Source organism: Sorghum bicolor, chromosome 7, assembly GCF_000003195.3.
Source record: "Sorghum bicolor cultivar BTx623 chromosome 7, Sorghum_bicolor_NCBIv3, whole genome shotgun sequence".
NCBI lineage: Eukaryota > Viridiplantae > Streptophyta > Magnoliopsida > Poales > Poaceae > Sorghum > Sorghum bicolor.
This window is the reverse complement of record NC_012876.2, coordinates 1084056-1103186: the sequence shown is the minus strand read 5'-3', so window position 1 is coordinate 1103186 and position 19131 is coordinate 1084056. Positions and strand designations below refer to the sequence as shown.

Here is a 19131-nt window from a genome sequence, read left to right as displayed (position 1 = left end):
GTGTAGGTGCACACTCGTTGTATCTATATGGCAACATTGATGGGAGTTGGGAGTTGCGACAATCAAAGCCCAATGAACTACTTGGTATCAACTTAGTGAGAGGGAATTTGAAACACACCAAATGGCTGGAACACATTGCCATGCATGGCGATGCGTGGCTCATCAACATCTCCTTCTCCCTCAGCCAACATATGAAAGCTAAAGAACGGTACTTGTGTGTGCTTCATTGTTTTTCCTTCTAAAGATTTTAAATATTTTTCTTTTTACCCGTGTGTTGTTCATTAGTTATATAGTGATTTACTATGCATACATGAAAATAGTTTAGCCATGTCACTTATATTTCATTATTATGAAGAAAATTCAATCTTCTTTTGATTTTATTTCAAACTCAAGTAATCAACTATGTTAGTTGTTTCCACAACCTTTCCATCTTCTTTTTACATAGAATTGATTCTTTTGGTATGATTTAAAAATATATTTGTTACTAGAAAAGTTACAATATAGGTGAAGTTTGGCACATTAAGCTTGTCCATATTTTACACATCAGATCAATTTCATATACCACAACTCCACAAGTGAAACAAAGCATCAAAAAGTAACTAGATACATATCAAATTTGTTTTAAAATTTTAGCTAAAGCATTATTTATAAGTCATGATTTGCTCATTGTCTGGCAGGGAGGTCTTATTCAATATGATTAATAGCTTTCCAACAGTACACGAAACATTCCTTGCTAGTGAAACCTATCACCGCATGTGCCAACTAGAGGAAAAGGTACACTCTATTGTTCAAAGTATCAAATATACAAACCGATCAATTTGTACTAAAATTAACATAGATTGATTTCTCATTTCATTAGGCAAAGCTATGTGGAACAGTTATTGAAAAGAACTATGAGCCTGAAAGTGAGGATGAAGCTCTAAGTGATCCGGCTGTATGTTCAGTTTGTGATGGCCACTACCATACAAGTGCATTTTGGATCTGTTGTGATATTTGCAACCAGTGGTACCATGGAAAATGTGTGAAGATTACAACCAAAAAAGCAAAACGCATAAAGCACTTTGAGTGCCCTGAGTGCTTCAATGATAGGACTGGACATAATTAAGATGGTTACACAATCCTATCAAACCAATTCTATAGATGTGAAATGCACCCAAGGTTGTTTCCATTTGGCTAGTGGTTGTGAACTCCTTGATACTTTGTGATCCTTAATAAGAAATTTGTTGTAGTTTTTACTGTAGAGTATGAACCGATGTTAAGTTGTAATCCTAGATGCTTATTTTCCTTGGCAATTATTAGTGTTTAATTGTTTGTAGGATTTGGGTACACTTTCTATATTTTTATTAATATATCTTGTTTAGTTTCATTGGTTGTCTTGTCAAGGCGGCTGACTAGACCGTTGTGCTACTTCATTTGATTTTTAGAAGATTGTAGAATCTTCTATTTTAAAAGCTTGTTATGGATGTATTCACAAGAATAATGTGAGGGTGTGTAAAGATGAACTTCTTAAACATGTCTAGTTGAGACGTTCACATAGAAACACATTCATACATGTAGATGTATGAACATAATACATCTTTTAGTTTTGAAACATTGCACATTGGTTTGCTTGTAAGTATCGTCATGACTTGTATCTAATCTGGTAAGGCTGTATCGTTTAATCTCCTGCTTGGTTTGGTATTAGTCATGATTTGTATCTAATCTAATAAGGCTACATCTTTTGATCTCTTGCTTGATTTGGTATTAAATAACCAGATATCGATTTTATTACGTTTAGTGAGGCTACATCTTATAATCTCTTGCTATATTTAATAGAATCACTAGTTATCGATTTTACTATGTTTAGTAAATTTGCACCTGATGATCTTTTACTAGATTTAGTAAAATCACCAATTTATCCTACTAGATTAAGATTCATCGGCTCTTAAGTTGTCATCTTGTTGTTTATCTCGTTAATCTCTATTCTGACGTCAAATTCAACTATATCAGCGAGTGTATCTTAATCTTAGTCAAGCATAGTGCTCAAGGCTTTGTTTTGTTATAAATAGATTTATTGCATTACTAGTTTTTATTTATGGTCTTACTACCAAGGTTCTCTCAACATGATCCGATTGGTGGTGATAATAGATCATATCTGGTTAGTTTATAGACTTTTTATATATGGAAAGCAAAGGATTGTGTTTCATGGGCTTTGTAGCCCATGGTATGTGCTTTCATGATCTATCCTGTTTCTAGCTCTATAATTTACATTGTTTATATACGCGTATAGCTCTATTTTAGCTGACGAAGCTTGTTTAAACTATTTCACACTATCAATATGCTAGATATCGGCTCTGTAGCCAATAGCTTTATTTTATTGGCTCTTTAGCCGATCATGGAACTGTCCGGATCTTCACGTTTCACTTCAAATTACTGATTATCATTTTTCTTGTTAATTATAAGTTAAATTAATTAGCACTCTCGAGCACTGAAGTTAAGTATATCTTCAAAACTTGTCACGTGTCTTGTGTAGTGACCAGATTTGTACATCGACATATTGTTAACCCTACAACTTATAGACTGTTTCATATAGATTTTTAAGATATACTAGTAGTATTCTAAAGATTAGTCGAACTTGACTTTTTTTTATAAAAAAAAACATTACTTAAAGGGTACTAATGACTCCTGAGTTTCTCATCTGTGCGTTTTCTTTTCTTTTTCGAAAAAAAAAGAGGGACAACCACCGCCGCCTGGACTCGTCTCGCCCGCGGCCGATCTCCTCTATCCGCTCGCCTCGCCGCAACCCGGAGAGGAGACTGCGCTCGGTCCAGCACCACCTGGGGCCCAGTTCCTCGCGACCATCTCCGGCACGGCGCCCGCCCTCTGCAGCCCCGGTGTCCCTGCGACAGTCGCTGCTGTCCTACTTCGCCACTCGCCACTCGCCACTTTGGCCGGCGACGAGCACCACCAGGACACTAGGTATTCCCTCCCCTTGGTCCTCCCTTCCTGCTGTGCGAAGCCGTGCGCCCAAACCTTAACGCAAATTCATATCATAGGTAAAATGGTGCGCCCAAACCCTAACATACTATTCGTAATCCGATCTGAATCTGATTACAGGTGTATATGCATGTGTATGCCTACTAACTTCGATTGCTTTGCAAAAATTATTGGGTGTACATGTGTACACCCATGTCCTTTACTGGGTCCACCCCTGTGTAGCAGTAAATCAGGAGATCTCGAGCTCTGTTTGGTGGGAAGGGCCACATATTCTAGATGCGAATTTGCTCCATCCGCATGGTCAGGATTGTCTAGAATCGCATTCTGGCACTGTATTGTGTTGTTCTCTTAAACTGATGACTAGGTTAAGTTGAACTGATCCATATTTGCAAGACATGAAATGTATTCTAGTTCCTATCCTGTATCAGCAATATTATAGGAGTGCCAGTCTTCTCCTTTCTTAACAATTCTATTGGGGTCAAACCTTGTTTCTGGGTCTGATCTAAGAAGTGTATACATGTACTATGCCTACTAACTTTGATTGTTTATGAATTATGACTACTTACTAACTTTGATTGTTCAAAAAATATCGGGTAGTACATGTTTGCACCCATTCCCTTTAATGGGTCCTCCCTATTGTAGATGGCCACAAAACTTGACCATTCTTCTGCGGAGCATCGCCAAGCAAAATCCACAGCGCCATCGTCTTTGACCCCCAAGATCTCAATGTTTGGGGCAAAAGCTGGATTCGTTATACCTAAGAACAAGCTAGCCGGCTCACTCGTAGTCCGGAGCACCAGTGCTAAGAATGAAACGCCAGTTGCATCCAGGGAAGATAGCAGCAGACATGTTCAGAGAAAGACAAAGTGGGCACCTGACCTTGCTTTGGACCCCGTCGTGTGCAAAGGAAGGGCATTGGCCTACCAGGTATCGTACTATCTCTTATCACTCTCCTCTTTCACCTCCATGGGTTTATGCTTCTATCCTACTCTATCTCTTGGCATCCATTGTTATATGCACCACTATCATCTTTTGCATTTTGATTGATGTGATATGTTTAGTTCAACTTTTACCTAATGGTTAGATTATGTTACCTTTTCTCAGTAAAAATAATCCTTGGAAATAGCCTGAGACAGTTCTAAATAATTCCATATTACTTCCAGTAAAAAGGATGTCTAACTTGAGTGTCTTTTCTTAAAGTATCTCTTTCTCTTGGTAGCCTGGTACCTGTGTCAATCTGCATTAAAAAATTAAGCAAGCATAGTATGCACACATTTTTGTAACCCCTTTAGAAATTTAGGACTTGCTTCATACTTCACTTCCTTTGACTAGAACGGGAATGCTGAACAACTCACTATTGAGTGAGCATTATTTTGGAGGGTAGGCTAAAAAATATCATTAATTAATACTTTATTGAAAGGATAAGCCCAGTCTCCCCACTGACTGGACTGAAATGGGCATTTTTCTTGTGATTCTCTCATGTACGATACTTCGATTGCCAGGTGTCATTAATTCATATTAGTTCATGAGCAGACTCGAGTGGAGCAAATTACCAAGAAGCTGAAGTCTGGAACTTTGGATACGTCCGAAATTGATGGTTCATTGTCTGCTGGAAATGATTTGAATTATATTGGTTCTGACGTCTTGAAAGAGAATGAGGTATTCCCAATTTGAATGCTGTCATCACTACATATAGTCTACACTTTGGCAATTTTTTTTGGATGTGAGCCCATAGTGTGTCAAGATAAAACAATTATATGCTTCCATTTGGTAACCATTTTTTACTCTTTTTGCAGCTGGGAAATGTTGAACTATTAGAACTTGAAAGACGAGAGCTTATTGGTCAGAGAAGCTATCCTCTTCTCCTGTATTCATGTGCTTCTTTTAATTACTGAAGTGAAAATAAATATGCCTGAGTCAATGCATCTTGGTGCTAATGGGGCCATGGGGTTCCTTTATTGAGTAGTATTTTTCTTGATAATGCATGTAGTTGCTTGAACAAAAATATGTTAGGTTCTTAATTGTTATTGGCCATGTGAAACATATTTATTTAGTCTCCAAGAAAATCTGTAGTCCTAACTGTGATGCATATTATCTGTAGGTGAAATTCTCCGTTTAAATCCAGGATATAAGACGCCTGAGAACTACAAACCAGTACTTAAGGAGACAAAAGTCCCTCTTCCGGTATGTAAGGTCACTATCTCATCATGCTTATTGCTTGTTTTGACCTTTAGCCATTAATTAGTTGTTTTGCTTGTATGCAAAGATGCCGTTGACCTTTTGATTCTTTTGCCACTATATTTCTGATACTCCAAGAGTTCCTTGTACTTGGACAATCGAGTTACACCAGTAGGAGCTTATCTTAATTTTCCTTTGTAATGTACTAGAATTATGCATCACAGCTTGGGTTATCTCCAAGAGTAGTGTATTGCTGATTGATCTGTTTTTTTTACCTATGATGTGCTATACTTCATTTTGGTATAATATTTAGCCTTTTGTTAAAATTTGATAGATCTTTTTAAGTTCTCATCATGTCCCTGGTTAGAGGGACATGCAGAACATTGGGTGATTGTGGGTGCTAGGGTGAACGGATGCCGAACCGAGCACTTGGGATTGGACACACTGGGGACGGTGGCCAATCTCAAGGCACGGGGGCTGAGGTAGATGAGGATATCTCCTGGCAGAATTATGCTTACTTACAATTAATACAACTCCCCTTTTTTGTATATATAGAGAGATTTACTTGACTCCTAACAAAGGTGGCTAATCTTCTCTCTAATCCTAACCCTAATGAGCCTTCCTTACTTCCGATCTGGCCCATAAGGTCTAGCTGACTGCCCATGGCATTTACTGTCTGCTTTTGGCCATTGCAGGCAGAAGCACATCCAGGACATAATATTATTGGAGTTCTTCTAGGACCTGAAAGCAATACCCAGAAGCGACTACATGAAGTATGGTCTATTTTTGGAAATCTTATGATATTATTTTGTTGAAACATCCCTGAGAGCAGTCTCTTTGTTAAACTGTTGGCTTTATCCACACATGGCAGGAAACTGGAGCTGTCATTCGAGTATATGGGACTAAGAAAATCAATGGAGAAAAGGTATATTTTGCTAGGATAGTTTTCAGAGTGATTTTTAAATGTCCTGTTCCATTTTGCAGTCCTTTTGTCATAATTTTTTAGTTATCTTGATGTTCATTCTACAGCACATCATTTTGTTGTATGTTGTCCTTATAGTAATAACTGCTATAGCAACTTCGACACAATAGACAAATGAAGCACCTTTTTTTGTCATGCGCAGAATGAGATTCGTCATCAAGACATAAATGAAGCACAAGATGCTTATGAAGACCTATACATCAATGTATCGGCTGACTCTTATGATAAAGTAGATGCTGCAGTTGTGTTGATTGAGCTGCTTCTTGCTCCTGTTTCCGTAAGTCCAGCATGCCTTTCTTCCCCCTCAAAATCAGTTTGTTGTCAACTGACCATGGAGTCATTTGGACCTTTTAGGTAAAGTCAACAGCTACTTCAACAACTACTGCTGTTCCTTCAGAAGTTACCTCCAAGGATGCAGTTTCAGCAAATGTGCAACTGGTGCAGAATACCACTTCACAGCCAGATTTACTTCATTACCAATCACACAACGCTCCTTGGCTGCCCACACCCCAGACCAATGCTCCATCAATACCTTCTATGGGGCCTGTTTTGAGTACATTACCTAACAATTCATTGCAGCCACAACCGCCTGCTGGTTCTTTCAGTATGCTTCCATATACAGGTCAACCTCCTCACATGAATAGCATGCCAAGAAATCCATTTCCTGTTCCTGGGCCTCAGCAATCAACACCAAGCAATCAGCAACATCCACCTCAATTTCGAGCTAATAACTCCTCAATTGGGCCTTCTTTTGGTCAACCGCCTGTTATAGTAAGCCCACACATGACACCATCTTCCTCAATGCCACCACCAGTTAGACCTCTTCAAATACCCCATCCATCTGGTGGTTGGCCACCTTTTTCTCCTGTTACGCCACAATCTCAGAGGCCTCTGCAAGCTTCACCGACTTTTATGGCAGTGAGACCTCCTATTTCTGTCTCTCCTGTTGGTGCAACTCCACCACAAGGTCCCGTTGCATTGGCACCATCAAATATGCCCACAATGTACCGTGGCCAGCATCCACCAGTACCAAATTTCACTGGTTCAGCACCATTCGTTTCCAGGCCTCCTGGTGGACCTCAGTCTTTTCCTACAGCTGTGCCTCAAGGTCCTTCCTCAGTAGCATTTCCTGGTGGGGCATCACCGCAGTCACCTTACCCTCCAACACCTGATCAGATGAGAGGGCCACCTCCAGCTTTCTCTCCAGTTGGATCAACTCCTGGCATGGTGCCTCCATCAATTGCATCTTCCGGCCCGCCTGCCCCAGGTCCTGCAAGCACAAGCGGCAGTCAGGCACAAATGGCCCCTTTGAGACCTCCACTCCCAGTCATGGGTGATTTTACTTTTCGGCCTGTCGTATCACCAGCGCCTACTCCAGACTTCGCAGCACCAAGCAGTCAAATGGGAATACAAGACAGAACTCACCCTGGACCATTCTTCCCTCCTAGCAATCAGAACCCCAACCAAGGTTTCCAAAGGCCTTTTGATGGCAGGCCTATGAATATGATGGGTCAGCCTCGGATGCATCCTCCACCTCCACACTTCCATGGAGCCTTCTCCAGGAATCCATCTCCTCTCGAGTTCCCTGCAGGGTTCCAGGGGGTCTGGCCAGCAGTACAAGCACCTCATATGCCGGCACCATCAAATCCGTCAAATTTCCTGCCTTCCCGGACATTTCAGTTGAGGCCACCGCCACAACAGGATATGTCTGGTGCAGGTGGCAACAGGCAGGGTGGCAATCAAATCTACAACCCTTTTGCACCAACAGCAGCTCAGAGAACAGAGACGGACCCTGAGTATGAGGATCTCATGGCATCAGTTGGCGTGAAGTAGCGCTGGCTGCTGACCCCTGATGTGTGGGAAGTCAATCCAAGCTGTGGTTAACTGGTGACACAAACACAATGGCTCTATTGCTTGCCAAGATGTGCGAGTTACTAATCTCCTATGTATCTCTAGATGACTAGATAGTGAATTCCATCAAAGGCAGATGCCTGAAATAAAAATGAGTGGACCTTGTTTGAGAATGCTGTTGGGGTGTCGAAGGTTGTGTTTTGGCATCACAATAACCTCATGCATGTTACTCCCGGCATCAGTTGATGTTTATTTTAGGGAGAGGAATTTGTGAACCTTGTTATTAAAAGAGCTGGAAGAAAATAGAGTTTATAGTGCTTGGTATTACTACATGTATATACCTAGAATGGAGTGGAATATTATAGGTTTCAGTACGTGGTGTGATGTCCATGTTAAGTGAATGAATCATAATAGTAGTTTAAAAAATGAGCAAGTGTCCATAACAATTCATCCTGTTGCAGCAAAACGTTATTAGCAATCAACACAAACACGTAGATCTAGCCAAACACAAACACGTCAATTCATCCTGTTGCAGCAAAACGTTATTAGCAGTTTAGCACGCTCGAGCTCGATCGAGGGGGGAAGTAAGCTGAGAAGAGGTGAGAATGGACTGGCCCAGCTGAACGTCGTTGTATAAATGGGCTTTATCATGCTTTTCAGCCCATGACAAGCAAGTGCCCTCAACCAACCGATGTTTTTGTTGCTAAAAAAATACCAATGCTGACCGATGTAGCTGGTGTTTGATCCCACCTCTACCGCTTTTGGTCCATTTTTTTGTGTGTTTTTTTTGTTGCTAATAATACAATATGGTTTTTTCTGTGATTTTTTTGGGTTTTTTTTTTCAGTTACGCGTGCTCAACTAGGGTTTGGGATGCCTATCCACCAAATCGATCACCCTCCTTCATGATGTCAGAATAAGGATACACACGAAACTTTAAAAAACAAAGGTTGTCGACTAATACTTATTTGGGTTCCTATAGATAATAACTATTGGCTAATAACTATCAGTTTTGGATCCAAACACATACAACTACAGGTAATAGGCTAGTTAATTGTTAGCTGGACCTATAAATAATAACTATCTTAGTTTATATATATATATATATATATATATATATATATAGATATATATATATATATAGAGAGAGAGAGAGAGAGAGAGCGCAATAGGAAAATATCATATGCAAACATGAAAACCCCTTGGAACATTTTTGTTGCACATCCTAGTGCATCTATAGATGTGCATGGTTACGAAATATGAGGTTTAAACTCAACATAAAAAATTCATATGAAAATAATAAAACTCTCGTGCATGTGTGCTCTGGAAGACAAAATTTCTTATTTTCGTAGAATTTTAAAAAAAAATATTTTGCATCCCAACTTTTGCGATAACGTACACTTATGGATGCACTAGATTGCTTAGTTTTTTTTTCAAAAAAAAACTTCTAGGTGTGTATACTCAAGGATTTTTATAATCATACCAAATGGGTAGTTTACTCATTTTACCGGGTATGATCAACAATTGAAACCGTTAACTCTCTCTCTCTCACACACACACACATAAGTCCACTATATTGTGAATGTGTGATGAGTCGCGTACGAACCTCGAGATTGGTATATGCATGGAGATCTGCAACGTAACAGATGATTCTTAAAAGTTTTTTTTTTTTTTTTTTTGCAAGGGCAGTCATCAATTCCACGTGAATCGCGCGACCCGATTCTCGAACTACCTGTGTACGTTGACGTTACAGCTGTGTACGCTGAACCTGAACAGCCAATACACATGTCCATCCATCATCCATATCATTCATCATTCATCTAACAATCGAACACAAAAAATGAAAAATAAAGCCATCATTTTGTAGATCTGAGTTTGTAAAGATTTCCCTATGATCTTCCGTGCATTAATTGGATCATTAAGGGTGTGTGTGTGTGTGTGGTCGCCTCTAGCAAACAATACTATATATTGATCAGGTACACATGCAGCACAAAGCCATACTATTGCGAGTATCAGTTCTCCAGGATCATATCGTATTTGTTGAGATGATGCATGCATGTAAACGCATTGTCATGCGATCGTGTCCTGACTCCAAAATGGATGTGCTCAGCACATGCAAGATCTTGCAGTTGCTCCTGATCCTCAGATTTGTTAGGACGCAACTGTCCCTTTTGTGTGTATATATTATTACTTTCCAACACGTACTATGCATGCATACAAATACAATAATTTTTTTTTAAATGAGGCAAATGCCAAGAGGAGAAGATATATCTTCTGTGGAGTGGATGGTGACAAGTCCTTTAATCCCTGGAGTCAGCGAACGAACTTTCAGGCTGGAAAAGTTTGCACATGGAGGAGATACGACTACCACCGTGTGTATGAAATAAAGTCCTTAAAAGCGAAAGTCTTCCATTCAGTTGAATTATGAAATAAAGTCTAGCCCAAGTCAAACTATCTTTTAACTTTAACAAAGTTTACAGAAAATAGCATCGATCAGTATTTATGACTTTAAAATAAAATAGATATACTACGAAAATATATTCTAAGATAGATTTAGTGATATATATATTTAATATGTTAAATATCGATATAGTTTTATACAAATTTGATTGAACTTAAAAAGTTAATTGATCAAAACTATTTTATAATTGACGGACGTAGAGAAGTAGTCCCTCCTTTTTCAATTATAAGATATTTTATCTTTTCTAGATATATATTGTTTTGCTATACAAATAAATATTCACTATATAATACAGAACAAAAACAACGTATTTAAAAAAATCAAAATATCTTATAATTTGAAACTGTCTTCCCGGTGCTTAGGATGCTGCTTGCTCTCTTCGTTTGGCCCCTCGCCATCTGTTTTGAGCCAGCTTTGTACTAAGTTCCAACAATTCTCTGCCTCTTAATGAAATACGGGCTCCACAGCCTTGTTCGCGAATTTTTTTTTGAAATGAGTGGAACATATGATGATCACCGATTGACAGACGTAGAGTGTGCGACGATGTTGCTCCTAATCTGGTGATGTTTCCCTAGATATCTTAGGCCACATAACATAACCCCTATCCCTACCACGTCTCTTATGGATGTGTAAAAGTTCAAACTCGAAGCATGATCGAACAACGACCATTCTCATTATTTTCAGGGAAGAGACGGGGACGTGTGGAGACACAATGCACGTGCCCGTTTCTCTGACGACGAACTGTCATCTGAACGTACGTAGGTAGGAGAGTGCAAATGGCCGGACACTCCGATCGATCGATTTCAGAACACGATCCTCCTTCTCGATGTCTGAATAGTCAATTAGTCATGGTCATCATCCACTGATGCACCGTCAGTGGTGGATCAGAAATCCACGCGCGGGCCGGCGTGGTCGCATGCTGGGACTACTGGGATCGAGACGGAATGGGAAAAAAAAAAGGTGAGCATCTATCTTTTGTAGGGGCTTTTTAGTTCCTAAAAAATTTTATAAAATTCTCAAGATTTCTCATCACATAAAATTTTGCGACACAGAAAATAACTAATTATATATAGTTCGTCTATAGTTTGCGAGATGAATCATTTAAGGTTAGTAGTTTATGATTAGACAATAATTGTTAAATACAAATAAAAATAATATAGTAGTCAAAACCAAAATTTTTCACCAATATGGCCGCTATAGATGGATGAATATATCGAAGCAGCAGTTGCTTCAAGGAGCGAACAACTCCGATCGTCGTCGTCTGCCACAGGTCGTATCTGTGTGTGTGTGTATCCGTGGTGGACGAAGACTAGGAAAATTCAAAAACATGTGCTACGACTTCCATGCACCATATACCACTGCAAAAATATATATTGGCTGCTATAGTTGATTCTAAAATATATATATATATTAGCGGCTACTGCTTTGTACATTATTATTATATATATACATGCAGAGAACGAAGCCCCTTACTGGTCAACGGTTTCAGAACACCATTTTGTACCGTTCACTGATGATTTTTTTTTTTTCGCGATCGGCGAGTCAGTCAAGAGTCGCCAGCTCGGCCGCCATGGATGCTTCTGTCAGTTCCATTTTCTACTATCCTCTTCAGGTCACTACTACCATATCTATACCCATTATTCCAACTCACATACTAAAAGCTTCCATCTTAGTGGTCGCACGCAGAACACTGGGTTCATTTTGTGCAGCTTATTATAAGGCCTTGTTTAGTTCCAAAAAATTTTAGGAAATCGACACTGTAGCACTTTCGTTTGTATTTGACAAATATTATCCAATTATGGACTAACTAAGCTTAAAAGATCGTCTCGTCAATTCCGACCAAACTGTGCAATTAGTTTTTATTTTCGTCTATATTTAATACTCCATGCATGTGTCTAAAGATTCGATGTGACGGAAAATCTGAAAAATTTTGCAAAATTTTTTGGGAAGTAAACAAGGCCTAAGCTATACTTATATCTAAAGTTCTGTTTGGATCCTTATAGGTAGTAGTTATCTGCCAGTAATTATGTCTTTTGGATCAGACTAGCTAATTGTTAGCTAGATCTTTAAATAACAATGACAACACTATCCAACTAGCTAGGCCAAATCAAATAGTAAATTATTAGCCAGCTAACTATTATTAGATAATGAATCTAAGCAGAGCCTACAACAAGCCACTTAATGAAAAACGCACCTTAATTAGCGTGGTCTCAAAAAAAATACTTCATGGATGATTATGCTTAAGGAAGACGACAGAGGGAGGATGTCTCAAGTGAAGGACAAGGTGATTTGTTGGATGCGAAGCTTCAAGACGAACATGACGATGCCAACTGATGTTCATGAGATTTGAGTAGAGAATCCAAACTGTTTTCAGATTCTCTTTGTATCTTTTTGCGCTTTGTTTGTCACTGGTTACTCCAGTATGTACCCAAACTATGTGCTTTCTTAAAAGCAGAGGTTTCCCCTCTTTTTTAAAAAAAAAAAATACTTCAAACGATACATTCTTTCTGCAGCTTCTTCAAATACAAGCTGAGGTCAGACTTGTTTATTCTGAACCCTCTTTTACTCCGTCAGAATCAGAATATAGCTTAGCTTCTCCGGCAATCACTTGTGTGACAAACTGTATACTAACAGGGGCGACTCTTATTCTGATTCTGATGTCTCATCGATTTGTAATGGCTGACGAGTCACGTGTCACCATAGATGCCTCTTGAACAATTTCTTGACAAGGGAAACAAAATTCCCTCGCCTGCTGTTGTTAGCCTGCTAAATATCCGTTATCCTTAGGGAATATAGGAAATTAAGAATAGGACAAAACAAAAACAGCTTCGTGTCACGACGTACAACACACTCAGAAACAAACAGCATTGCTTACCCAATCCAACTACCCCCCCCCCCCCCCCCTGACGTATGACTGCAGCTCGTTAACTACTATTGCCGGGCCGATTTCTTTTTTTTTTTACTCCCCAGAAACACCCAATAGGCCAATACCTGATGAAACAAAGAAAAAAAAATGAAGAAACTGATGCCACCAACAACGAGAACGAGAACCCCCGTGCTGTCCACTGCCTTTGCTTTTCCCTGACTGCATTCAGTCTTCATATATATATAAACCCCACCCACCCAAAAGCCAAGCGCCTTTCTGAATTCTGCGAGAGCTCTGCTCGTGCTCGGCGATTCCGGGTTTTGCTGCCGCTGCCATTCGTCAGGCTCAGGTCTCGCTCTCTTCCTTCCTTCCCCATCTCATCTGTTGTTGTTCAAGGATGATTCACTCCTCCTCCCCATCGCCATGGATGGATGGATGCCTGGATCGATTTCGATTCCCTCACGTTCCGTCATCCTTGCTGTTTCTTGCCATGTGGCAGAGACCCCTCCGCATTCAGATTTTTGTGCTTTGTACGATCCCTCTGCATTCAGATTCTTGTGCTTTGTGACTGCCTGCAGATAGATCATATCCCTGGTAGCTGTTCATCTTCAACCAGCATGGGAAGTGAGGAGTTGCAGCAGGCCAAGGTAGGCACCTTCTGAACCAGTTTTCCCTTTGTTGCTATGGCGTATCCATTTGTTTGTTTGGTACCGACAGTTTGTGTTCTTGGATTCCTTTTTTTACAAGTCACTTTATCATCTCCTCTCTAGAACTTGACCCATCATGATGCATAAGATGAGATGTTCCTTAGATGATCTGCAAGGATATTCTTGATCTTCTCCAATCCAACCACCACTTATGTCCTATCCTCACCAACCAAACTACTAGTCTGACATGATTGTTCCTTCCTGGTTTATAAATCTAGGTGCTCTCGAGCATCGATTGCTCGCAGCCGCCAGCAAGAACTTGGCAAAGGAGATTCGACGATGAAGGCAAGAAGGTTGCCATGTACAGCTTGACCATGAATGACTTGACAGCAATTGTAAGTTACATACACTGCGTTTGGCTTAAAAAAAACTAACAAAGGGCTTTATTATGTTTTACAAGCTGCCAATTTAAGTTATTATACTGGGTATTTCCTACAATATATACTATATACTATTTCCTTAGGAGGAGGAAAATGCCAAATGCTCAGCTGTCGTGATCGCCATAATTGTTACTGACTGACCTGAAAACAGCAGCTGTACTTCCCATACTAGGATGCAACTGATTAATTAGGCTTAGTCATACTCATACTCATACCAACAACTGTCAATTAACAGCTGTTACATTACGCTAGATTCATCTAGAGCAATAAGTGCACATTCCTTTTTCTAGGTTGACAACACTGACCAAATGGTTTGTGGTGGCATCGCAGGTGCCCTTGATAGTCAGAGTATTGAAGCTGAGGATTGAAGAATACGCACAAGGCCGAGTGGGTTACCCCCCTTTATCACCAAACTTTATGATTGTGTTTGTTTTTCCCCCCGAGATTAGCTTTATGGTTGTGTTTCAGTGCTGAAACATGACTTATTAGATTATGCTGTCATGTCACTACTTTTTTGTTCTAAACAAATCTTGCTTTTCCAAAAGGTTGGTGTTTATGATCCTCTGAGGAAGTGGATGGACAATTGCTACCGTGGTGTACCGCTCGGTGGGATAGGGTCAGTTTACTCAGCCTTCTCAATATTTGAGTACTTTAAATTTGCCTATAGCTGATGACAGACGGGTTTTTCAAACTGGCTTTCGTTGTATTTCATCAGTGCAGGAAGCATAGGGAGAAGCTACAGAGGGTACTTTCAGCAATTTCAGATATTCCCCGCGACGAATGAAGAGAAACCTATTCTAGCAAATCAGTTCTCGGTAATCATTCTGTAACTCCATTCATGATTTTTGCAATGTCCAGTTGCACTCACTCAACTGTAAACACCTTCTGAACTGATAGCCAACGTTTTGTTACCTAGGCGTTTGTTTCGCGCCCGAATGGGACCAAGTACTCCACGGTGTTGTCAGCGCCAACCGCTGATCTTCTCAAGTGAGCAGTGAAATCCTAAAATTGTTACTTATATTATGCAATTGAATAGGCAGGACATATCATGATAATGTTACAAATTTAATTTGCAGGGAAGTCGATAAAGCCAGTATTGGATCTTGGGACTGGAAGCTGAAGGAGGAGAAATGCACCTACCATGCCCTGTTTCCAAGATCATGGACAGTATATGATGGTAAGTTAGTTGCGGCACTTCAGTCTCCGATTAGCAACTCTAACCAAGAGCAATAACCGTATCGTACCTAGTACATAAATCATGTCAATTACATGACATTTGGAAATTTCGATGCAGGTGAGCCTGACCCTGAGATCAAGATCACCAGCCGTCAGATATCGCCCTTCATCCCACACAACTACAGAGAGAGCAGCTTCCCGGCTGCAGTTTTCACATTCACGGTACAATCTGTTTTCTTATCCTCCTGTTTTCGCTACAGATTCAATGACTGAAATGGAGTTGCCACATGTTAGTAACAAGTAATGTTGGCGCCTGCATTTCAGGTACACAACTCTGGGAGCACAGCTGCAGATGTGACACTGCTCTTCACCTGGGCAGTAAGTGCAGGCCACCACCTTTAATTTGCCTGTTCTTCATTACACAGGAGATGAAATGAAACATTTGGGAGAAGACCTGACTTTTGATCTTATCTTCTTGTAGAATTCAGTTGGTGGGAAATCAGAACTGACAGGAAACCACGTGAATTCCAAAATGACGTAATGGACATTATCACATTATTCTCACCTGCTGCTAGTTCAGTGTATCAAGCTAGCAGGAATAACTGAATCTGCCTTCTTATTTGTTGAAAATGTGTTCTTGTGTCGTTTGCAGGGAGCAAGACGGCGTCCATGGCGTTCTCCTCCACCACAGGTTCGTTTGATCTGATCTTCCATGGCGCTGTCTTCCCTGCATCTCAGTTGTGTAAATGTCAATGCTTGACGCTGACGCCAATGCAGGACGGCGGGAGGGCACCCTCCGGTGACGTTCGCGATCGCATCCCAAGAGACCGACGGCGTCCGCGTCAGCGTCTGTCCGTCCTTCACGATGGGCCCGTCCGGCTCCCGCGACTTCACGGCGGCGGACATGTGGGACGAGATCAAGAAGGTAGATACCTCACCTCCGTCCGTCCGTCGATCCAAACACCCTACATGTTCTGTGCTGACTGACATGGAACGTTTGCTCGCAACAGCACGGCGCGTTCGGGCACGCCGGCGCTGGCAATGCGGCGAGGGCGGCGTCGAAGGCCGGGTCGTCATTGGGCGCGGCGGTGGCGGCGTCGACGACCGTGCCTGCGGGGGAGACGCGGGTGGTGTCCTTCTCGCTGGCCTGGGCGTGCCCCGACATCAAGTTCCCCGCCGGAAGCACGTACCACAGGTGAGTTGCGCCGCGCATCTTCGCTGAACCTGCAATGGCTGGCCACCGGCTTGTCGCCTGACATTGGTGTCGTGTCGTGTTGTGTTCTGGATGGTGCAGGAGGTACACCAAGTTCTACGGCGTTGATGCCGACGCAGCTGCAGAGCAACTGGCTCATGACGCTCTTCTTGGTTAGAATTTTTCTGACTGGAACCGTCCTGCAAAAGAATTTCATTTTATTTGACCCTTGTTTGAAATTTGAATTCACTGTATGATCAGAGCATATGAACTGGGAGTCCCAGATCGAGGAATGGCAGAGGCCAATCTTGAATGACAAGAGGCTACCTGAATGGTAAGAAGAACTTCAGTCAGATCAATCTCACGACACTATGAACAAAAACTGACAATGCATAAGCTTTTGGTCTGAAACACTGAATCATTTGGTGTCATCATCAGGTATCCAGTTGCCCTGTTCAACGAGCTCTACTACCTCAACGCTGGAGGCACAATCTGGACAGGTAAATGATCCAGTCACAAATGATTATTCAGTCACTGAAGAAAAGACGACGACTGACAACAAAACATGCTACTGCAACAGACGGACAGCCTCCCAAGAAGGCCGGCTTCGCTTCGTCGTTGACGGGCACCGAGCCGTTCTCGATCGACACGCTCCTCGCGGAAGACGGCGGCACTGGCGGCAGCGCGGTGGACGGCGTGGTGCGCGCGGTGGCGTCGGCGAAGGAGCTGTCCCACTCCGCGGCGGCGGCGTTCGGCGCGGCGCTGCTCCGCGACGGCGAGGACAACGTGGGGCAGTTCCTGTACCTGGAAGGCATGGAGTACAACATGTACAACACCTACGACGTGCACTTCTACGCCTCCTTCGCGCTGCTCTCCCTCTTCCCATCGCTGGAGCTGAGCCTGCAGCGGGACTTCGCGCGCGCCGTGCTCCTCCACGACCCACGCCGGCGGCGCACCTTCGACGGCCGGACCGTGCCGCGGAAGGTGCTCGGCACCGTGCCGCACGACGTCGGGCTCAACGACCCCTGGGTGGAGATGAACGAGTACATGCTTCACGACCCGGCGCTGTGGAAGGACCTCAACCCCAAGTTCGTCCTCCAGGTGTACCGCGACGCCGTGGCCACGGGCGACGCCGCGTTCGCGGAGGCGGCGTGGCCGGCGGTGTACATAGCCATGGCGTACATGCACCAGTTCGACCGTGACGGGGACGGGATGGTGGAGAACGAAGGGATCCCCGACCAGACGTACGACATCTGGTCCGTCTCCGGCGTCAGCGCCTACACGGGCGGGCTCTGGGTGGCGGCGCTGGAGGCGGCGGCGGGGATGGCGCGCGTCGTCGGCGACCGCCACGCCGAGGCCTACTTCCGCGGAAGGCGCGACAGGGCGGCGCGCGTGTACGACGCCGAGCTCTGGAACGGCACCTACTTCCGGTACGACAACAGCGGCGGCGGCGCGTGCAGCGAGTCCATCATGGCGGACCAGATGGCCGGGCAGTGGTACGCGCGGGCGTGCGGGATGGAGCCCGTCGTGGAGGAAGGCAAGGCGCGGAGCGCGCTGGCGACGGTGCTGGACTACAACGTGATGCGGGTGAAAGGCGGCGCCGTCGGGGCCGTGAACGGGATGCGACCCGACGGCGCCGTCGACGCGTCGTCCGGGCAGTCCAAGGAGGTGTGGCCTGGCGTCACGTACGCCGTCGCGGCGGCCATGGTGCACGAGGGCATGCACGAGGCCGCGTTCCGGACGGCCAAGGGCGCACACGACGCCGGCTGGGGAAAGGATGGGTTCGGGTACGCGTTCCAGACGCCGGAGGCGTGGACGGAGGACGGCGGCTACCGGTCGCTGCATTACATGCGGCCGCTCGGCATCTGGGCGATGCAGTGGGCGCTGTCGCCGCCTGAGCTCCACAAGGATCTCAGGGCACCCGGCGCGCGGTCGGTAGAAGAGGAGTCGTCGCCGGCGGACGCCGCACTCGGGCAGGCACAGTTCGAGAAGGTGGCGAACATGCTGAGGCTGCCGGAGGAGAAGCAGCCTAAGGGATACCTTTGGGCCATCTACAAGGTGATTAGGCAGATGGTGCTCCCAGAATGAGAGCTGATTAGCTGAACGAATTCTTACTCCATGCCTGAAGCAGCAGTACCGTTGAATGCAAATTGAGCCCACTATTATATGATTATGTAGAGATTTATATAGAGATGATGAAACTTTTATCTTTCATTTCAAGCAAAGACCATAGCGCCCATGCTAACTATACTAACATGATTCGGATTCGGTCAGATCAAATCTAATACAAACAAACCCAGCGAGTTTGGACGAACGGCAGAACTGCAGAGTTATTTATTGCCACCGATCATCATTCCATAAACA

General features: G+C 43.2%; 2 protein-coding genes across 4 annotated transcripts; both read left to right on the top strand.

The window, feature by feature from the left end:
* LOC8068548 (splicing factor 1) lies at nt 2679–8317 on the top strand. 3 transcript variants are annotated; one of them, XM_002444860.2, is made up of 9 exons: nt 2679–2958; nt 3619–3903; nt 4510–4635; nt 4773–4818; nt 5078–5160; nt 5850–5927; nt 6026–6079; nt 6279–6413; nt 6491–8317. In XM_002444860.2, the coding sequence occupies exons 2-9, from the start codon at nt 3619–3621 to the stop codon at nt 7967–7969; spliced, it is 2286 nt and encodes a 761-aa protein (XP_002444905.1). In that variant the 5' UTR covers nt 2679–2958; the 3' UTR covers nt 7970–8317. The 3 variants fall into 3 exon arrangements, with proteins under 3 accessions (XP_002444905.1, XP_021320787.1, XP_021320788.1); XM_021465112.1 differs by having other exon boundaries at nt 5078–5169; XM_021465113.1 differs by having other exon boundaries at nt 3574–3903; nt 5078–5169.
* LOC8064369 (non-lysosomal glucosylceramidase) lies at nt 13416–18992 on the top strand. Its single transcript, XM_021465332.1, has 18 exons — nt 13416–13661; nt 13891–13959; nt 14238–14354; nt 14730–14786; nt 14945–15015; nt 15115–15214; nt 15316–15386; nt 15476–15576; nt 15694–15797; nt 15900–15953; nt 16057–16112; nt 16228–16266; nt 16353–16500; nt 16586–16770; nt 16870–16940; nt 17029–17101; nt 17206–17267; nt 17348–18992. The coding sequence occupies exons 2-18, from the start codon at nt 13930–13932 to the stop codon at nt 18853–18855; spliced, it is 2847 nt and encodes a 948-aa protein (XP_021321007.1). The 5' UTR covers nt 13416–13661; nt 13891–13929; the 3' UTR covers nt 18856–18992.

Coding starts and splice junctions, on each gene's coding strand:
- LOC8068548 (XM_021465112.1), top strand. CDS start 3,619: ATGGCCACAAAACTTGACCATTCTTCTGCGGAGCATCGCCAAGCAAAA. Junction 4,636..4,772: donor ACGTCTTGAAAGAGAATGAG/GTATTCCCAATT, acceptor CTCTTTTTGCAG/CTGGGAAATGTTGAACTATT. Junction 6,414..6,490: donor TGCTTCTTGCTCCTGTTTCC/GTAAGTCCAGCA, acceptor TGGACCTTTTAG/GTAAAGTCAACAGCTACTTC.
- LOC8064369 (XM_021465332.1), top strand. CDS start 13,930: ATGGGAAGTGAGGAGTTGCAGCAGGCCAAG. Junction 15,798..15,899: donor CTGCAGTTTTCACATTCACG/GTACAATCTGTT, acceptor CCTGCATTTCAG/GTACACAACTCTGGGAGCAC. Junction 16,113..16,227: donor CACGTGAATTCCAAAATGAC/GTAATGGACATT, acceptor TGTCGTTTGCAG/GGAGCAAGACGGCGTCCATG.